The sequence below is a fragment of the Pieris brassicae genome, chromosome 9 (assembly GCF_905147105.1).
Source record: "Pieris brassicae chromosome 9, ilPieBrab1.1, whole genome shotgun sequence".
NCBI lineage: Eukaryota > Metazoa > Arthropoda > Insecta > Lepidoptera > Pieridae > Pieris > Pieris brassicae.
In genome coordinates this window covers 187,005-209,561 of record NC_059673.1, presented here as the reverse complement: position 1 = coordinate 209,561, position 22,557 = coordinate 187,005, and the positions used below count along the sequence as shown (strand labels likewise).

General features: G+C 33.0%; 1 protein-coding gene and 1 long non-coding RNA gene across 3 annotated transcripts in view; one reads left to right on the top strand and one right to left on the bottom strand.

Annotated features, from left to right (window-relative positions):
• Positions 1–21,314, bottom strand: part of LOC123714725 — a 42,970-nt gene extending 21,656 nt beyond the window's left edge. Inside the window, exons 1-3 of one of the 2 annotated variants that reach the window (XM_045669155.1) lie at positions 21,107–21,314; positions 7,305–7,375; positions 6,805–7,039 (exon numbers count right to left, since the gene is read on the bottom strand). In XM_045669155.1, coding sequence (XP_045525111.1) covers positions 6,805–6,973 — 169 coding nt within the window. In that variant the 5' untranslated portion in view covers positions 6,974–7,039; positions 7,305–7,375; positions 21,107–21,314. The remainder of the gene's footprint in view (positions 1–6,804; positions 7,040–7,304; positions 7,376–21,106) is intronic. The other variant, XM_045669156.1, reaches the window with a different exon arrangement.
• On the top strand, positions 1,079–1,958 carry LOC123714727. The gene is made up of 3 exons (XR_006754352.1): positions 1,079–1,278; positions 1,358–1,521; positions 1,602–1,958. It is a non-coding gene; the product is annotated as an uncharacterized LOC123714727 (long non-coding RNA).
• Positions 21,315–22,557: the final 1,243 nt, after the last annotated feature.

The following is a 22,557-nucleotide window of genomic DNA, read 5'->3' as shown; positions in this document are numbered from 1 at the left end:
AATTAGACTTCTGCTTAGTGGGCTGGGCCTTGACAGCTTCCGTTAACATCTCAAGTGACTCAAGCCTGTAAATTGTATAAGCTTTGTCAAAAGCGATAGCTAATATTTCGTTAACTCGTTTTCAATCATATAGTTTTTAAATATGAATTAATTTAATATGTATTGATATATAAACATGACATATTATTTAATAATATTTAAAAAGATTCTGATAAAATGATGTAATCAATTCGTGCCAGAGACAAGAAAAAATGTTGACTGATACACACACACATATATATATATATTGATCTGTTTTAAATCATTGTCTCAATTGTCAAACTTCTAAGACAAGGCATATCGAAATAATTTTGTAAATTTCAAATTGGTTAAAACTCGTGATGAAAAAGGTAATATATGTTGAGGACCTCATTTTAAAATCGTCTATAAATACATTTTAGTAATGAACAATGTCCACGATATAGCTTTTTTTATCTTAAAGTTAAAAATAGTAAATTCTCTTGAATCTTAAAGAGAATATTTCAATTAAGATGCTAGCAAGTTGATTGAAATGTATGCGCGTGCCCTTCAGCGGCGCTACTTATAGTCTAAGAGCCTGCATGACGAAGTAATTTTTCGTTATTTTCCTACATGTTCCCGAACAGTCAATATTTATCCAAACAAGCTTTCGAAACGCCCGAAAAGGGCAGTTTTCGTAACCTATGGACACCCATTTCAGTAGGAGCGTTGCCAGCCATCGAAGGAGGATCTATTAATTTTTTATTTCAGATTTAACTTTAATTATCGACTTGCAAAACTCTATATTTTATAGTTTAATTAACTCAGCAATATCTATAATATAATTATTCCGGAACTACTTGATTATAAACAAAAAACAAGAGAAACAGATCCAGGAATGTCTTCTACATGGTCCATTAAGATAAGCCCAGCTGTTTATAAAATCTCTTAGACTAAAGACGCCTACGCAGTTTTTGTACATCATTCTTATCTTTATGAGTGTAACGGTATGCAAAATAAGGACCTTCGATTTGATTGAATTGTGGTTAGCATTGGTAAGCTGTATTTAGTGAGATTAAGAGTTTGCCAAGTATAGATAATTCTTTAATTCATAATGCCTCTTAATAAGTTTACGCGAGGTTACATTTAGCACGACGCAGGAAAGAACTGGGTGGCGCAAAAATGGACCTTACCTCTCATGTTTTTTACTATTTTGTTGAATATTTGCCTGCAGTTATAATAATACGGTAATAGTTTTGGATTAGTCCAGCGAAGCCTCAGGTACGCCTTACTTCTAATTCGTTAGTAGCTAACGCACATAGTGTGGTATGTATCCGGAGATCATGTGTTCGTTTTCTAGGTAAACAATAATTGTCTTAGAAGTGTAGTGTCTACACAGTGTGTAGCTAGTGCAGGCTCATGAAAACGACAAATGGAAACAAGGTTCACATCAGCATAGTGTCTAAAAATAATCAATTCAAGAGTCTCAGAAATTTGTCGGATTAACCCATGTTGTTGTTACACGTAAGTACACTCGTGATTAAATTGCGTTTTAATATATACTATAAAATCAGTTACTTAAACAGCATGATTAAATCTTCTAGCCGCACAAATTCCAGTGATCTACTTAGATCCAAAATTATTCTGTGAGCTTATGTCATCGATACATTAGACTGAGCTACAGCCTACAAATGTAAAATTAATGATAAATAGATGGAGGCCAGAGCAAATGTTTAGCTAACGGAGAACATCTAGTTCAATTATTTGGAGATTACATTAGATTTTCATGATTTTGTTTGCACACGTTCTTTATATATTTGATTTAATTTAACATTATTTAGTTCCGGTTCCATTTTTAAGTAAATAAACTACAGCAATCAGACATGTAGATAGAATTAGAGGTAACATATTAATTTGTTTACATAAACTAAATATTTAGAATGAACTGTTTTGTTTTCACAAAGAGAAATAAAAATAGTTGTAACAGTTGTGGTGGAAAATAATTGGTTAGTAGAAAAAAGAAAATTGTGGATGAGCTCGTCAAATTTTCAATAAAATGTGCTACAAATTGAATGCACCCGAGCTTTCATCAGAGCTGACCATAAATGAATGACTCGAACAGGTCAATGCCAATCCTTTATTGGTGTGTTCGGCTTGTATCGTCATCGAAAACCTTTTTAGGTATGTCTGAGAAGCGTCAGATTGAAATCATCCGCCCCCACGCGTAAAAACGAATGGACCGCCGCAGGGTAACGCTCTTGGACCAATTTTATTAAACCACGATTCGAGCTCCGATAGCCGGATTTTATTGTTGTATTAAAAGTACATTAACGCGTATCGTTGTAAAATGATTCATGTCAAATTTATGCAAACATGCAAATATGTCCTGTTTTCGTTATAAATGTTTTTGAGTTATGATGATTGAAAACAGCACGTAACTAACCTAACTTATTCAAGATAAAATCGATACGATGTTTAAGACCAACAATCAACACACCATTTTTTGAATTAACCTAAACACTGTTTAAAAGTTTCAAAACAATTATGGCATTGAAACTTAGCAAAGCCTTATTATTTTATACCAGAGTCACGAATCTTCAGATGTAATAATATTCCCGTGTCGAAAGCAAAACAAATCACAATCGCACTCTCAACTAGCGTAATTTGATTTCTTTAATCTTTCTCTTCTATTATAGAAGTACCTACTTAACACACATTTCTCAACTACCGGTATCAGTCTGCCTGGAGCTATTGCTAAACGTATTTACTAAGATGTTGTAAATTGTGAGTTCCAATATTATGTAACATTCGTGCTGGACACTTTCGACTGCTTTTTGGTAGTAAATAACTTTTACTACCGCTTACAACTTGCCTGCTTGCGAAGACAATGACAGCATCTAGATGTGTGTTTCTGTGTTATTAATAGTAAGTAGCCATTTTCTTCACTATCGCTGTCGCATTAGTTATAATTATACCTTTCTGGGGTTTGCATCATTTCTGATGTATGCTTATATAAATATATCCGTATAGATGATATGTATTATTACATATTTTCAATTAAAAACTTACGTTTAGGTAATTTAGACTAGGTTTACTTCTGTGTGTCTCGTTTGTATTCTGATAAATAAACAACTGATTAAAGGAAGTATGTAAGTAAGTGAAAGATACACTTTATTTTCGATTGGACCGAATTAATTCTAAATAAAGTATATTATCTAAATAGGAATTGCGCCCCGGCTCGCCCATGAATATTGTAAATAAAAATATTACCGATGCAGCCGGGGCGTATTTCGCGAAGCGTAGCCTGCCATTCGCGAACTAGTAGAATTAATTAAATGTACATTGTTTTTATTTTTGGAATTTTTTGAGCAGCCTTTTTGCAAGCATTCTAATATTACAAATAATTTATATAAAACAAATGTTATGTTAATGCCTTACATTATGCTCTAAAACAAGGCAAGGCAATAGGCAAGCAAGCAAGAATGTAGCAAGATGCACAGATAAAAGGTGGAGTTTAAAGACAACTAATATTGAGGAGCCCGTGATGGGGTACTGAAGGAAGCTAGAATATCGAGTAACAAGAAAAAAGTATATAACAAATCTAAACTGTATATTCAACGTTTGTAAAGATTTGGAAATAAACGGGCTATCATTTATTTATTTATGTTACCTTAGTATCGCTCATAACATCGCGTAGCAAAGCTAGTGAACGCGAAAGCGCCATGTTTAAAAAACATACCATATTTGGCGATAACCTCATCTAATTCAATCTCAACGAAATAAACATTCGCAACACAGATCCGGTTCTGCTCAGCCTTTTAGGGGTCTCATGTCACATTGCCTAACTCATAAGTAACTTTTATATATAAATATTATATAAAATAGCTTAATTTAGATACTACTACTAATTTATCTACTTAACTCTATGCGACAGATTAAAACGTATATACAAACATACATATAGACTAAAACATCTTAATTTATACATTACATATAGTTTTAAATTATGCCCAAATGGTTCCAGATATTCATTGCCTCAGATGAGATAGTTATAGTAAAACGAAAATTCTCTTAAACGATGTATTCCAAACACACCCTTGACTCTTTCCCTTCATCCGCTACTGTCGAGATTTTGCATTGCAACACGTATATCGATAAACCGTGAAAAAATCTCATTTGGCAATGGCAGGCGCAGACTACAACATTCACTCAAGCGGAATTTTTATTACTCATTTTACCTCATGAAACTATAAACAAAATTAGTCAAGACAAAGGAAAAAAAGTATAAACACAAATCGTGCAATAAATTGGAACCGAATTTTTTTATGACCGCTGTAATCGTTGTATTGAACGTATCGAATAATCAAATCTAATTCTATAAAAAAAGGTGTTTTCTATGTTAGCCAATGAACTTTACACACATATGTGTGTTCATCATCCGAATTATGGCGGTAATATCATGGTCCCGTGCTTGTCTCCTTAATTTATATTACACAGTAGCCATTACGATCAACTATTGCACCTCTGTTTGATATTTAACAAACCAATTATTATTATAAAAGTAATCACAAAGAACGTTCAGTTTAGTTTGCGAAATTTATTGCCATGAAACATGCGTTAAATCACGGCTGTTCTAACATTAGTATCGTTTAGTGGATAAACGGAAACCAGCAGGTCTTAGACCCAAAAACATAGATTTATATGTCGCAGTCTGCTATAATATTTACCCTAAGCATAATCAACGGGTGTATTATTAAACAGTGGTCACTTATGGTTCTGAAAACTGGGCTCTTAGCACGAAGGACGAGCTTGCTCTCCATATTGTCGAGCGGAAGATATTTCGAAGAATTTTTATTTGCTTCAATGAAGACGACGTTAACATCGTCCAATTCATTAAATGCAACGGGCTCAAGTCGTTGGTATATGTGCATCAAATGGCTGACGACAGAACCTCAAGGCCCTTACTGAACACAACCTGATGGCAAAAGAACAAAACCCGGTAGAGCGAAGCTGCCTAGTGGGGGAGAGTTGTTAAGGATCTCGGCACAATAGGTGTTAGAAGTTGGACGCAAGAAGCACGATTTTTTTTATTTACCACCATCATCAATTATGATGATGATTCATACCTAAGCTTAATTGCTTTCTCTTAACTGAAATACTCTTTCGTCCCTTTCTGTCAAATCTGTTTTCGCCGTGTTTGAAAGTGACTACTGAATTGTTTATCTGAATAATCACACTGAGGATGTGCTAAGAATGTTTGCAGAGCTTCAACTCAGATTTTTCTTACGTCTTGGTGCTTAGTTTAATTGGCTATTATTAGGTATATACTTAACCGTAAATCGTATTTTACCTACACGCTTCTATACCGTGATACAGTTTTTCAAACTAGTTCGGAGGGAATACTGTCACCTTAGAACTATTTGCAATTTTTTATGGTATATACAATGTATTTGTATTGAAACAATAAAGATCCTCTCAGTTTTACTTAGCTCTTTGTTAGAATACCCGTTTTTCCTTTTAAAGCTGTAATTAATTTTTGATCAGAATTGCGGAAATTAACAATGAATAAATGAAGCTCTAATAATGGTTTTATGACAATCAGGATTTAACGAACTAGAAACTGAACGCTCGTGTCATAAATAAAGGTATAGATAGAGTGAAACAAATTGATATTATTGCATGACGACCTTGACTTGTTAAGTATTTTAGTATTTCTCCTTTATAACTTATTTAGGTAAGAGAAAACAGAACATATGAAAATAATACAATTTCTGTGGGTTATTATGAGATAATAATAATAACTCAATAGAAATATTTAAATATGATTCAATCTACCAATAACCGTAACAGGACTTCCTCCATTTAGCAATCGATGTTTTTGCCTGCTGATCGTGATTAATCTGACCCCGATAAATTCCCACGGTAGCCTCGTATATTGTAACTCTTCAATGAGATCGATCTGTATATAGAGCAGTCATAACAGACCCATTTGCCTAAATAATACGTAAGATTGAATATAATATAAAATAGCTACAATTAATTTTTGCACAGATAGTAAAAACCAGTATTTTATAAACTAAACGGAAGCACGAACTTTGCACAGTTAAATCAAATCAAGTTTATCTTATCCACAAATACATCGTTTTTTAAATTTTTTAATTAAAAATGAACTGTGTTACACGTAATACACATAACTGTCGATTTATAATCGCACTAGTGATTTGTAAAAAGCAACGATAATAGGAGGTACTATGTATTCATTTGTGTGGTATTTTTTATACTGTATTAGCAGAATGTCCAAAGATCTTCATTCATCTTCAATATCGGTAGATATCTCCGATCTACTTTTAAAATATTAGAGCTGAGCTACAGATACAAAGAGACAGTAAGAGTCATGCATAAACGATCTACAGTTGAGGGTAGACTTGGTTTAACTTGTAAGTAGTCAATGAACAGTGATGGTTTAGTCCTTTTAGTAGAGACCGGGTCTTGCCAGAAACACGTGATTTTTGATTTAATACCGTTATAAATTTTAAAACTACTTTGTACTAAGAAATCGTTAAAAAGAAATATTTATGTGACTGTGTTCCAAGAGTTGTTTTGAGAGATAAGCAACATGTTCTCCTAATTGTGGTTTGGAAATTAATATTTAATTTATATGTACAAACATTTGGTTGAAGCGCTCTTTATTATCAGATTAAATAGCTTCTCAAACAAGAATTAATACAGATAATATATCATTAACATCTTTCTGACAAGAGCATATTAGTCTGGTGATTTAGTCAGTCCCAACATCTCAACACTCACCAAATCTCTTAACGTGAACGTCTCTGTTAAAGGATACTGTTCGTTTATTAGGCTCCTTCGTTTCGGTATTACCGGTTTTTGGGTCGGAATTACCGGCTTTCGTTTCGGTTTCGGTAGCTAACTCATCGCCTTGCTGGGCGTCTGCCTTATGACTAATTTCATTGGACATTGAGTACAGAGGTACCTAGTTTATGGTACCTCGTTGTCTATTGTTCTCGTTGCATCAGTTTGTTATCTGTGAAAATAACTAGAGGATATCTTCTGTTTGTAATTACAGTCTAGGACCTGGCTAATAATTTTATGAACCAACCAGCAATACGCCGTTCAGTTAAAATAAATTATTTAGCTTCTCATTAAGAGGACGTTAAATATTTTAATTAATAAAATATAATGCGATAGTAAAACTAATACACATAGACCACATCATTATTATCACAACATGATATCAGTACAAACAAATGATTAGCCAGCTCGTAGCTTATATTTTTAATTCCCCTTACCTTACAGTATTGCGAAATATCGACATGACGCAGGCCGGCTTCGTCATTGCCTATGAAGGTTGCATTTTGACCTGTAACAATAAAGTTATTTTTAATATAAATTTTATACATTCCTGCAATATTTAGTTAATTGCATTAGAGGTATATTGTTGGTTTTGCAAAACAATGAAAATACTGTATGTTTTATTATTATTATGTAGATAAACACGGGAGCAGCTTAATAAGCTGATTCAATTGAATTGATGATTTCAAAGAGGATGCACTAGTATACTTTCCGAAAGCCTATTCCAGTCAGCCACTACTCGATTTGGGAGCAAGTTTTTTAGGGAATTGGGAAATAATACCCCTCAAATGTGTGTTTTCAGTTAAAATAAGGAGCTTATCAATTCCTGGAACATTATAGAGGCAACGAGATTACCGCTTAATCGCCTACTTACGAAAAAAAATACTATATAGAAAATAAATTCAAATGACATAGCCCTTATTATATGTTAAATTTTAAACTGTATCTAATGTTTTGTCATTTTTATTGTGGGATATATAATCATGTTGAATTCATCTTTGTTATATAAATCAAATATTTTTAATAACATGGTTGATTTTGGAGGGAACTAGTTTCGCAACTCAGGAGTTATGATGACACTCAGCATTCTTCGTTAAAATGTCATTAAACCAATTTAGACTTGGTAACGATCAAAAGTTAATAGGCTTTAATTTATTTGTGTAAAAGCTTGATTTAGTAAGCGTTGGCCAAATTGCCATCTCACGGAATAATAAATATCTGGACAAGTTTTTTGCGCAAGATTTCCTTAATATGAAGGCTTGTTTTACCATGCTTGGTATCTAAATTTTTTTTATTACTAGGAATTTAGGGTATAATTAACTGGGGTTAAGATTGCGAATTTGATCATTAATATCATTACCAGTTTATGACTACTTAATTTTTTTGTGTTTCTACTTTTCTGCTTTATATTCATACGCATTTATATTTTAATTAATATTATACATAGCAGAGATGGTTTCCAGGTCACGATTTTTTTAGAAAAATAGGGTTTGGGTTTCGAAACGCATCTGACTTTTTAATCCATCTGTACCTCTTTTTTTTCATATAGTACAGTGGGCTAAAGTGATGTTAAGTGATAAGCCCATGGTGAGTCTCAATTCCAGAGGGCCCGCGAGTGCATTGGCGGCCTTTTAAGAAGGAAGCAAGGTCCTGGGAAAGGCAGGATCCTCAACCTGTCTAACCACTGTGTCGCTACAATATGCAAATAGTATCAATACACGTATCTTGGTTTATTTCGGTGTTGGCGTAATGCTTATGTAATACAATAATATTGTATCATCGCGAAGGTCACGCTGACACTTTGAAAATTCACACATTACACAAGTATTTAAAATAGTTGTTTCCTTAAGCGATGTGTCGTAGGCAGCTGTGGGTTGAAGCAAGGCGCTGACCTTACTCATTTCTGCTTTCCTGGTACTTCGTTGCATTTTAATTCATAAAAGCCTTGTGGTATTGAAAATAATTAACATTTTGTTAAAATATGTCATAAGTATGTTCGAATTCTATCAGAACATTTTCAGTATGCGCCATTTGCCATTTAATTACGGTGATGGTAAAGATGTTGTGTTAGGGAAATCGGGTACAGAAGGTAGATCTTGACTTGCCTAAACATACATCTGTAAAGGAGACTTGGGAACTAAGGTTTTTTATTCAAATACAATGATGGATAATTACAATATTTTATCAGTGCACATGCTTCATACTGGATTTATCCAATTCTATTCTGGTAATTTATTACAGAAAACCAGATTCTTCACTACTGAAGATGATGATTCTTCACTTCTGGTTTTCTTCTTATAAAATATATACACAAAAAATTGGATGTAGAAAATGTGTAAAATAAGTAAATCTTGTATTCTCGGACAGTTATTGAGAAACAAAAAATATATGAGTGGTAAGAGAAACAGTTTTATGGTCAGGTTGTCTTCTGACATAAGCCTCCGATATCTTAGCCCATTCTTCCCTATTCTAGCCAACCTGCTCCACCTCTTCGGGAGACCACTTGACGTCCCCTCTTCCTTTTGCCTTTTCATGCATCCTAATATATCTTTTTTCTATTTCTTTCCATTTTGTTTTCTTAATGTTTTGTAGAACGTTGTTTACTTTTGTCTCCTACATATATAAAAGTATATAATTTAAAATCTTGGCTTAGTTTTAATTCCCTTTTTATAAGAAAAATATTTTATTTTGATGTCTTGCCATTTTTGCGTTCAGTTAAATTTCTCAATGGCCGCGTCATTTCATGAGGTTGTTATTGCTCGGCCCACGGAAACGACAACGGCGGATGACTCAAAATGGACTTACAAGGTAAGATGACCGAACACCTTGAGCCAAAGGTCAGTAAGAGCCCTTTCTGTAAATATGGTTTTGCTGTGGCCCCATCACCTGCGTTGATACGACATCCACCAAGCCAAAAGAAAAAGTTACTTTAAAATAAAAATAACTCCTACAATGTTATTAAAATCATATGCAGTCAAGGAGAGTTTCCACAAAACAACACACACACAATATTGTTCGTATAGGAAGCTCCTCAGTACCAGCACCTTCCACACCACGACGACCAGTCACTTTTCGAGCGGTTTGATCCCCTGGGTCTCTCTGCGTCTTCATCTACTTTTACTATGGCGTGAGATTCATCATCGGATTTCGCAGCAGAATACAGAATACGAAATCCTATCCGTTTTTCATGAAAAGAACGCATCAATTCTGCAAAATCTGGTAACGTACCTACTTGCGAGCCTTTTAGAAATGTGAGTGTTCATGGGCAATCAGTGAAAATCTGGCAAGCCGTTTGTTATATATAAGAGAAAAATTGTACGTAATACAAGTGAGAAACTAATGACAAATATAAGATTTGTTATAAAACAAGCCGTGGTCAAGGCGATCCTGTCACTTCTAACGAACTAATTAAATATCATTTACAATAACGAATGGCGAATTCACGGTGATTATGGGTTTTTGAATATATTATCCTTGAATTTGTTTCGACTAATTCGCACTAATATGACATCCCAATAACGTATATTCATAGAGAAACTATCATACTTAAAGTAAGCGTTAAATGGTGAGTTGACTACATAGCGGTTCTAATATAAATTTTGACAAGTTACAATAAATAATTCACCCCAAACAAACACCAAGCCATTTAGAATAGAGAAATAGAATACTCACTCGAAATACGTAAAGTTGATCACGATTTTGCAACTTTTGTCAAAAGTATTTTAAACAATCACAAAAAAATCAAATCTTATGGATAAAAGATAGTCGACAAAAGCTAAGCCCGACGTAATATGTTAAATAACAAAATATATATAATAATTAAGTTTGTGGCGATGTAATAAGAATAGGAATAATATGGTAAGGAATTGGCCAATCAGAGCGTGGGTTTATGTAACGCGGCGACCGGTTCGCAGTGTCCTTTGCAACGCTTCCTGGCTGATAAGGCAGAGGTGGCCAACTTATATGGTGAAGTATTTATTATAAAAAACTCTCAACTAGTTTTTACTAACATTGGGATACTAATATATCATAGTTAATTGAACCAGAAAGCTTCTTTTAGCAATGTGAGTGTAGCAATACGAGGAGTACAATTTCATTTGTTTATTACAAATTTCAACATAGAAAATGTCAATGCTAATTTTCAGTTTATCGTCTTGAAATCAAATATAGTCGACTATATATATATATAGTCTATATATATATATAGTTTATATATATAATTATTATATATATTTTGCTATTTAACATATTACGTCGGGCTTAGCTTTTGTCGACTATCTTTTCATACCATCTTTTTCTTTTTGAAAAGTGTTCAAAAATTATTCAAACAAAATTTCATTATAAAATATGAAAATAAAAACTAATCAAACTTAAATTGAATTCCTTTATACACACATGTGAATTTTGTAATATTTTAACCGACTTCAAAAAGACATATTTCCTTGAAAATTTGTCAATATTTTGGACCACGATTGACGAAACCTGATTTAGCACAATATAAGCGGTTTTAAAGGTTGAGATATCTTAAATGACAATTTTTTTCATTATTGAATACCAAATATCTTATTTTTAAAATACTTGTAACACTGACATTAATCTTAATACAACATACCAATTTATTTTATATTATTTACCTACTTTAAGTAATTTAGGGTGAGCAGTGACTCTCATTCCTTAGGTTGTAGTTTTGAACCCCGGCGGTGCACCAACTTTTCTGTCTATGTACCACACTCGCTCGTATGGTGAAAGAAACCCGCATGTCTAAGATGGCGAAGGCGTATGTCAGCCACAGAAGGCTGATCTTTAATGACCAAGTGGAGTGTTATGAAAAATAATTCCTTTTTATTTTATTGTTAATTATTTTATTGTTATTGTATTTGTGAAGTATGGTTTAGCCTATTACTACAAATTTATTATATATGTATTAAAAATTAACCTTTACCTAAGAAATCGGAAATAGGAATAAAATATAAAAGTTAACTGGGTAACCCTGAGTAACAATACGGTGACAATTTTTATCATAAAAGATAATATCTTTATAATACCTAATAATTGTAATTATTAATTCGTATTGTTTTTGCTTCTGTAACAATTTATACTCGATACTGAAGTTATAGAATTTTAATTCGAATTTAATTCTTTATAAAAAAAGGGAAATTCCGCATTTTTTAATAAGCATCCCACCTGACTCCCAACAAAAAGTAAAAGGCGCGACCTTGCTTCGCTCACTTGCTCTAAATAGCAACCAGTTTGTCACTTAAACTGTGTGATTACTGCGCTAATAATTCAATTATTAACTAAGATCAGTCGCCAAAAATATTCTTAAATTTATTTAGGTCTCAGGCTCAGTTTTGTAATCACGCACGTGATGATTATACTAAAACAAGTGTTTTTATGCGGAGTGTAACCTAGATTAGGATAAGTTAGGTCCTCCAGATTAAACCCATTGACTGAGTCACCGACATAATGTTTATGTTTCCCAATAAATACAAGTCAATCATTATTTTTTTATTACATTGACTAAATAAATAAACATAATCTAATTAAAACAAATTTAAAAGGTTTGGTCCCTGTGACAGTTTACTTTTAAGGCAACCGTCGCAGTATTGGGATTTATTCGACAGAGCGAGGAAAGCACTAGCTCTGGGGTCACCGAGTGTACCAGGTGCCAACTTAAATATTTTATTAGCGCCTGTGCGCTTGAATCCCAGGGTTTAGAGTCTATACTTATTATAGAAATTACAGGGAACAAACAGTAGTTTTTAATGAGTGTCATGTTAGACAGACATTTTTCAGCACTATTTATATCCTTAACCTTCTGTAGACAAAACGAGTTTAAGGATATTAAGCCCCGCCTGACTTGGCGCTAAGCATATTTCGTATACGTCGAAAACATTTTCTGAATGTTGCTTTGTTGAAATGTAATAAAATTTTGTCAAAAATGGTATAAGACATGTTTCCCCTCATTTTACTGGTAATATTTTTCTTTCTGAAGCTTTTGGAATCGAATTGAGACCACATTGCTTATCGGCAATGAAAAAGTGTGATACAGAATACAAAGGCTTTGTTATATACATTTAACAATAGTCACTCAAGATATCTATTAAAGGAAACCACGACGCGCGACCATTTAAAGATAAATATGCTAGAGCAAGGCTACTGTATATACAATTACCAACGTATGTGGAATATTCATACTCTGTGCTTGTAAGTACCTACTAGCTGCAATTAAGCTGTAATTCAATTGTTTAACGGCTCAATCTATAATGATATAAGTTATCCTGTAAAGCTAGCAAATCTTGAAAGTACTAGTCTAAATTTATGAATCGTTAAATAAAAATAAACCTTTGGCTTTAGTTGGTCTAATTGTAAACAGTATAACGCCCACGTCGCTTTGACCTTGGTGTCAGTTCTTCGTGACCGTTGGTTCAAGGTCATTGCACGCACGGTCTCATGTCATGTCACCTGCGAATTTTTAGACCTCTAGGACCTTTGCGGTTGACCTAAAATGTTAAGGCGAAAGCTTACTCATATAAAGTGTTTGTATATTTGGTTAAAATGAACAACTTTTCAAGAGTAGACAGGACTAAAACTCGAAGTAGTGACAAATATTAGTATGAAAAGTCTTATTTTTGATGCCTACATAGAGGAAGATAATTTAGAAGTTGGATAGACCAAATTAAAAGAACAGCATGGTAGAGTGGCACGGTGCATTCAGAAATAGTGAGATTTGGAGGAGGCTTTTGATAAAAATGTCGCACTCAGATACTTCAAAGAATGAGATAGAATATAAATGTGTTAAAATGTTAAAGTATTTAAAATAAAAGGAATCATTACTACACGTTTAAATTTATTCCGGCGTAAATCGAATCTAGGACATCCAAATGAATTGAATGCCTGAAATTAGTATTGTCTTTTGTTAACATGGCTTTTACACATTAATAAAACACTTTAAAACATAGCTTCAATCCGTTTAAAAAGTGTTTTCTAAATGAATTGTTTTTTGTCTATTTTCTTAAACATTTGGGCGATTATACAAAAATTAAACATTCAATTGGCCTTCATAAAGTTTAATAAAACCTAACATATGAATCCGTACCCGTATCTTTGAATCTATACATTTACATACAAAGCTAATTATCAAAAGACAATTACTAATTATTCATTGATGCAATCAGAATATGATCCTTATTGGCGTCACTCCAACGTAAATTATTGTTAGAAAGCTTCCCAATGTAATAACACTTTCTGAACCATTTTAGGCAATCGGATTGGGCGTGATGTTTGGAATAGTTTATTTATTCAACTATAAAACCAAGCGACTATGCGCGACTATGCTATACAATGCGCAGATGCTATAAGAAAATTCTTATTAGTTAATCCAAATGGATTTACTGATTATAGTTCCACAGAACGCAATCACGTGCTCGTTCACCAACCAGATGGACCGATCAAGACCTCGTCGAAACTATACACTGTTATAAGAGAGGCTGGACTGAATCCGATGGCAACAGATTGCCCACTCTAAAGGTTTCCTTGCTGACCACGACACTCAGATATGAGCTACCGACTGAAGAGAGAGACTAAGTTGTTATGGTTAATTTCGAGAGCTTTGTGGACAACCTGAAAAGAAAGTTCAAGATATGCTTTTACGCTGTTCGGAGTACAATTCCAGTATCCTAAAACTCCCAACATCACTTGCAATCCCAACTGCAATATTGAGATATCAGAGCAACAGAAAAAAAACCAAAATATAATGTTGTTTAAGAACTAGGACTAAAACGGTTTAATAATCTAATCTAGTAAACAATCTTAACATAAGAGAGTAGGGAGTGATTTCAGTTTGTGACAATGGATATTGACAATAATTATTTCAACGAAAATAATAAATTAAAATGCTTAAAATTGTAATGCAATGCATACATATTATTTTAATGAAAAAGGAATTATTTATTTAATCTGTTTATTCACACAGCGTGTACTGAATTTGAAACTTGTCTTTGTATTAAAAACGCAATGGAATACTTATTTACGCCACAGAATAAAGCAAAATCTTATTGATCAAATGTCACTGAGAGCTAATTTCAGCGGATCGACGCTTTTAAACACATTCAGGAAAAAAAGTAGTTACTTGAGTAGCAATCCGTGTTCAAATGTAGTCCAGGTTATATTTAAAATTGTTTTGGATGTCTGGAATTGCATGGAAGTATTGACTTATAAATAAGCTTAAACCAACGAAATCGTTTTGAGAATCAATTGTAATTTTAGCTGGCTTATTATTTTTTAATACTACTGTCACTTACAAATAAATTCAACAGATAATAGTTAAACTAAGCTATACATAGACCTTAGCTTTTATACCTGTCATGAAATGTTATCGAACATTTACTACGCGGATATAGATTAACCTTACAACCAAAAATAACCAACTTTGGTATGAATCACAAAATGTATGCAACACCTTACCACACACAGTACCTTTAAGGTATATGATGATATACATATAATAATATTTATTCTCAGCTTGTCTCCAGTTTCGACATAACTTGGAAACCAAATAAAATATTTTATTAGCAATAATTTACGCACAAATCGTGTGATAACAGTATTTATGTTTTCCATTATTGTTATAACGGCACACATTGATAAAGGACGCGATTTGCATTTCGTGCTGCAGTGGGCAGGAGTGACGTCATAGCCGGGGCATATTTGCACCTGTGAGAACACTGCACTTATACGGGTTGCATTCTAAAATTTCAATTACATTATAACTTCAAGACTTGTCTTGATCATTCATGATAATATTGAATATAACATCTCTAGTAACATCTCATACATCAAGGGCCAACTGGCAGGAAACTCACCTGTTGTACCGCCCATTCACACTCACATTGCCATAGGCTTCGCAAGTGGCTTTTAAGCATTGGTACGCTCTTTTCTTGAAAGACCCGAAGTCGAATTAGTTAGTTAGTTAGTCGAGTTAGTAATTACTTCTTCTAGATCCACATAGTCATAAAAACACTCAGTTGTGAAACGATGGACGTCGAGGTGATACGGGTGGGATTTCGTATTCTGCGCCAACATCCGAGGATGAAACTCAGCTGCAGGTATTAAACCGAACAACTCTTGATCACTCGGTAGAAGAAGCAGAATATGTCTTGGAATAGAGAATAAACTCGGAAAATAAAACCTTTAGCCTTTAAAAGCGAAACCATTAAACCTTCTAAATCTTAGATCCCCTAATCTTAGTGTTATGGGGTTCGGGTCATCGAAATTACCCTACGGAGACCATCAATTTCTCTTAGAGATTAAAGTGTTTGACTTCATTGTTCAAGCTAGATTAGATTGTATCATTACGTCGACGTTGTTAACGAACAAATGCGCCACACGACAAATACGGTGTGAAAAGTGTATTAAATTATTTGAGTCTCTGTGTGTCGGACCTGTCCCACGTAAGCCTGCTAAAGGACCGGGCCTTTTAGGAGTGACTCATGAATTTCCATTAAAGTACAAATAATAAATAATGTTAAGACCAAAGTTTAAAGTTTAGGAACAAGTACTTGTTTTTGATAGCGATGGATTAAATATTAATACACTTTGTTCTGTATAAAAAGAGGTAACACACATAATCTATGTATAATTTATGACTAACTGCGTAGTTTTCCTTATTACGTATATATGTAAAATCGATGTATATTTTGTATTGGGAAAATATATCGTGTGCAAGCGAAACAACAAATAAAAACTAAAGTTAAATGGCCTTTACGTCTCCATTATCTCACGACATGCCGTCATGTGGTTCTTGGTTCGAAACCCCATGTCCCACGGGATTTTAAACCACATTCATACAGCGTGTACCAATGATCAGTGATGTTAAGCAATACTTGCCGTAGCAAGAATCTTGATCTAGTCTTGCAATCTACGGCCATATTCAGATTCTTATATGTACCAATAACTATATAATTAATATTGAGAAATGCTCTACCTACACCTAAGTATATCACATATATACTGTGTAATAATACATTAGATTAATTAGATATTATGGTTGAAAGTCATCAGTAGGACACTTGGACTTGGACAATTTCCAGAAAAAAGGCTCTCCCGTCCGAACATATACATATTTATAATGATAGTCTATGTATTGGTCGTGTCCTGTGTTATAGTCGTTGGATATATCCAATACTGTATTATATAAATTATTATACGATATTATATTAATATTATTTAAGACGAAATAATATATTAAATATTATATTAATATTTTTTTATTATTTATTTATTTATTATTTATTTATTTATTATTTAATGCGTATTTTATATATACGCACTCGCGAGCCCTCTGGCATTGAGAGTGTCCATGGGCGGCGGTATCACTTAACATCAGGTGAGCCTCCTGCCCGTTTGGCCCCTATTTTATAAAAAAAAAAAAAACGTAAAGTTGTTTCACTTTAGAAGCACAAGTTTCCATTGTTTAAATATAATTAATAGTCGAAGCTAATTTAAATGAGTGAGATCGTGTTGACATTTCGGCCAAGGAGAGGTTTTACAAAAGAAACTGTACTGGCACGTAGTTGACATCAAGATGTACTGTTTAAGAGTTGCAAAATCGAAGCATTACACGCATATTGGTTTTGTTCTTTTGTTACCAAAATTCTTTGGAGCCGATGAATATTATTATGATTAATTGCTTCAAGATAGCATGGTGTACTGGTTACAAACAATATGGCAACAAAAGAGTGGCGAAGTGTTGATCTTGCTAAATTTTCCTCTCTTTGTATTCCTATTGAACTTTTTTGATACTCCTGTGACTAGGCTAATCTCTCTCCTACAACTTAATTACTAAAACAAACAATCACAACTTACGGTAATTTTGTGTATTACTGTATGGTTCAAGTTTCTAATTATATCTTAGGTTATTTGTAACGTCATATTTTCTTGCATTTGTTAAGGATATTGTTTTAGAAGTTATAAATAAATACAAATTGAATTATGGTACCACACCTTTATAAATAAATAATAATCTAATTATATTTTTGACATATTAAACGCTTTTACAATTTAAGTAATTATAAATCAATGATTTATACACAAGCTATTTTAGCTATATTTCAATTTAGTTACTAGGTTGATAAACTATGTTATCAGAATTTTGATTTTAATAAGAGCAATGCAATTTAAATAAGCCATTTTTTATTTATTTTTATTTAATTATTCAAACGAAACATAATTAATATAATAATATCTACAAAATTGTAAGTTGGATCCCAATACTTTAAATATTAACTTTTTAGTAAGAATGTAAACAAAATTATGGTAAATTCAAAAAGTTTGGTCCCTGTAGCGATTACCGATATGATGACAGTATTTCTTCTGAATTGCGATGCTTAATTTTTTCACCCTTGCCCTGTAAAACTCAATCAATATAGATGTTGACTAGTTCTTCACTACCACTACGCCTACAGTATTTTCGAAACAGATTTATAATTGCACATATTGACATATCTGAGATAAGCTAAGCACCTGTAACAAGGTACCGAAGGCCGTATTTCGAAAGATAAACTACATACCACCTGCCTGATTTGGCTCGGCATACTTCGGAGATCAAAATAATTGTCACTAACAAATTAAGATATCTATTTTGATTATTATAAGTTTCAAGTGTGTAAATTCATGTTACATTCCCATGGTAAAACGATTTTTTATAGCATAGGGGGACGAGACTACGGGACGCCCAAAAAGGACAGTCTTCGCAGGCCCTGGACACCCATTTTAGTGTATGAGGTTGATGGCATTTGAGAGAGGAGTATTCTTTTTTCAAATCGGTCTATTAGATTGACATGGACTAAATGCTGTTGTTAATACCCTTCAAAACTAGGATAAATATAGGTTATTTGGTAATGACGTTAGCTCAGTACACTGAATTTGACTTTAATTAAATTCGTAAAATTACGAAAGGAGAGATTTGACACTGAACTGTTGCCTAACTTCTCGGCCACACATCTGCCTCATCGAAGCGCTGATCTTTTGCATTAAAATTAAATATATATTATAACTATTTCTGACTATAAAAAATAATAGAGAAACAAGGCCAAGCTCTTTTACTGACACATGAAGTTTTTAAGTTCTTTGTCCTATTGCAGTTTAAGTGTTCAATTTCTGTCACGGCTTGTTCTCGTATGTAGGTGACATGTTCAGCTCGGTGTGCCAAATATTGCGTTCTGCGCTCGTTAACTAATAAGTTGTTGTGTTGTTTGGTTTGGCCTACACTACACATGTACAAGGATTCTATAACATATTTTTATAATTATCTATTGGTGCTCATTTTAACGAGTGTGATGTTTGAGAGTAAAAATAAAAGAACCTGGCAACAACATAATATTAAAAGGTGACTCGTAGAAGCCTTCGAGTAATGGTGGTCAGCGAGAATCTCCATTTATAATTTAATAACTATATCGTTTTATTTAAATAATGAGAAGCTTAGTTCTTTTTGAGTACTTTATATTTCTATTTACGCCTTAGAATAAAAACAAAATTGCTCGAATATAAAAACATAAGAATTATGTTTTATGTGGCAAGGTGTCAGCGAAGGCGTTGCGTGGGCCACGACCGCCTCATCAGCTCCTTATGACGTCATGAATGATTTATTTTATCATTAATATCCACCTACGAAGTTTTTTTCGGCCGGTGCTTATTGTAAATTTCGGAAATTGAAAAATCTGTTTTTTTTTTAATCTTCTATCATAAGATCTATTCATCGGCTATCTTCTTGCATATAGTTTTATTTATATAAACTGCTATTTATTTCATAACTTACATATGATAATATTTGTAGTTTGCATAGCAGAGTTATATATATTAAAGCAACAATGATTCAACTTAATATATATATGTATATACATATTAAATACACGCACGAACTGCGAAGAGGTCCTTTAAAAAATTATAATATATATTGCAGTACGAAATGTTAAGTGTGAGGCTACAGGTTATACAGATGCTGTGTACATACAGATGTGTACAGGACACCAGACTTTTGATACAAAAAAAGAGAATTTATTATAAAATCTTAATATTTGAAGTATTTTCTTTTCCAAAACGTTAAAAAAACTTAAGAAAAATAATGCCTAGAATTAGCGTAATCAAATTGACTCATTACGTAGGTTCAAGGTAATTATTATTTAAATGTTACATAATACATAACTTGATTCAAGTTTTACGTTTCCTTTTGATAAAAATCCCACAGACTCAAGGTTACATTTTGGACAGATATACGATAAATCATTTAATACGTAATGGCATAAGAAAAACAACAAAGGGAGGAAATGACTTTTTGCTACTGATATTTAAGAATATAATTTAGTCTTTAATAAATAGGAAATAGATGGTTTTGATTATATTACCTGTGTGTTAAAAGTGGTTTTATCGCGTAATTCATCGTATTCTGAACCTGCACAGGTACTATTAAGGCAGGAAGCCGTAGCATAGCTGATGCCAAAGGGTCTAGTTGGAAACAGCTCTAGGTTTCCCCGATTAGTTAAGCCTACAAGGCAAAGGGTAAATCCTTGCCCCACTATTTTATTATTATTTTTATACAATTAATTATATTATAATAATTATAATACTATGGTATCTGTTTTATTTAGTTAGTGTTTATGTGTCAAACACTCATAATCATAGTTATACGTCAGGATATAAAAAAACATTATTAGTTTTCGCTATTATTAAAAAGAATAGATTTCAACGCGCTTAAAGCTTCGAACACTTAACTGTCGTATAAAAATTGGACAGTTTATTAGCTTTAAATCTATTGAATTGATGTATGAACTTTGTTTAAAAGCCTTTAATAGACACTGCAAAGTTATTGGTACCACAATAGAAATACAATGTGAACAGACAATCGATAATAATTTATATATAAAAATATAATTTTTATCCTTTAGTAGTCCTATCCTATCTAGTATCTAAGTAATTCTTAATTATGATACTAGTATCCATATAACCATAAATTTAAATGCCATCTTTATTACAGACGTCATAATATTATTACTGACGTTCTAAAGAACGCAGTTACAAAACTAAACCACTAATATCTTTTACCGAGCAATCTAATGCAACATTGATTTATGTCCCTTTTACTTTTACTATTTAGCTAGCTAAATAGGTTGTATATATCTCTTAATCTATATACAGATAATAATTAAATTTAATCAGTTAAACAAAGACTAGAGCTACTTACAAAAATCGTATCCGCAGTGACAGCTCAAAGTCGAAATAAAAAAAACACTCACTTATCACAGACTAATCCAAACCAATCACAGGTAATAAAACCTGGCCACTAATGAGCCGGCGATTCGCGCTTTTTTATCACTATCACTGTTTGACATCTAAAGCGGGGCGACCATTCTCTTCGGTACGCCGAGGTCGACTGAAGTTTAAAATGGTAGTGAGTGTATTACGTGTAAAGGCTCCACTACGAATCATTTAAAGGAGGCCGCGTTCGCAAGGAAAACTGCTCGATGTTGACTTTTTTAAGAAACACAGCTTTTGTCGTGCAGCCAAATTATAACAGTGCTATTATCTGTCATCAAGTCTGGCTATGAAGGACGGAATTCAAATATTGTCACGAAATAAGTTAAATTATTTCCACGTTTACTTTGAAACTTAGATCTTAGATCAGTGAAATATTTGGTTTATAGTAGTAACTAAATATAAGTAAAACGAGGTTGTATACAATTTTTCAAAGTCAAATAAATTCTTTCAACTTTTTGGATCCATACAATTAACTGTGAAACAAGAAAAGAGATGGTTTGAGTAGTTATTTTTAGATTCCAATTAATATTCCCCTAATTGAAAAAGTCTAAATGAGTCTAATTGCACTCTTTACACTAAAGCAGTGTGATACAGCTTTATTATCTTATTTGTATATCAGCTCGAAAGAAACGGTTCTTAAAACTACATATACAACAAATGTATACCTATTACAACATATTTTTAGGGCTCTCTCAAGTTTCAGGCAGCTACGAGGCTCGCGTCAAGAGTATGAATGAAGTTATCCACCTGCAAGATAGCTGAGATTATGTGATACAAACCCTTTGAACCAGTTCCTTGAATACGTTATTTGAATAGATAAAGTAATAGAAGTGCTTCTGTTGGTAGCTGATAACGGCTGGTACGACGCTTTCGTCCTTTTCAGTCCTTTTTTCCAATGATTCTATATCGTCTCTGCATATATAAAAAGTAAAATTTTCTTGTCACCTTCGAAATTAAAAGAATCACATATTTTATCTAAAGATGTAATAAATTAATTCTAACAGCTTTGCAGGCCGTTATTGGAAATAAAAGGAAGCACGAACATTGTTTCTATAACTTTGGTTTAGTAAACTTCCCAATCCATGAAAACGGACGGCCGAACTCTCAAAAACTTAATAATTTTACCATAAAACTGTCACGCAATAGTGTAGCTTAGTTGATATTGGAATAAGCGTATAACTTCAAAAGTCCTAAGTTCCATCTAGGCCGGCGAAATTATAGGCCTTGATAAACCAAACAGCTGACCAATTTCAAAACATAAAAGTTTTCGCATAAATGCCCAAATCAAACTAGCACAATAGACTACTAAGCAAGCAGCATTCTAGAAGCTATGTTATACATAGCATAGCAAAAACATGAGAGATTTTTATACATTTT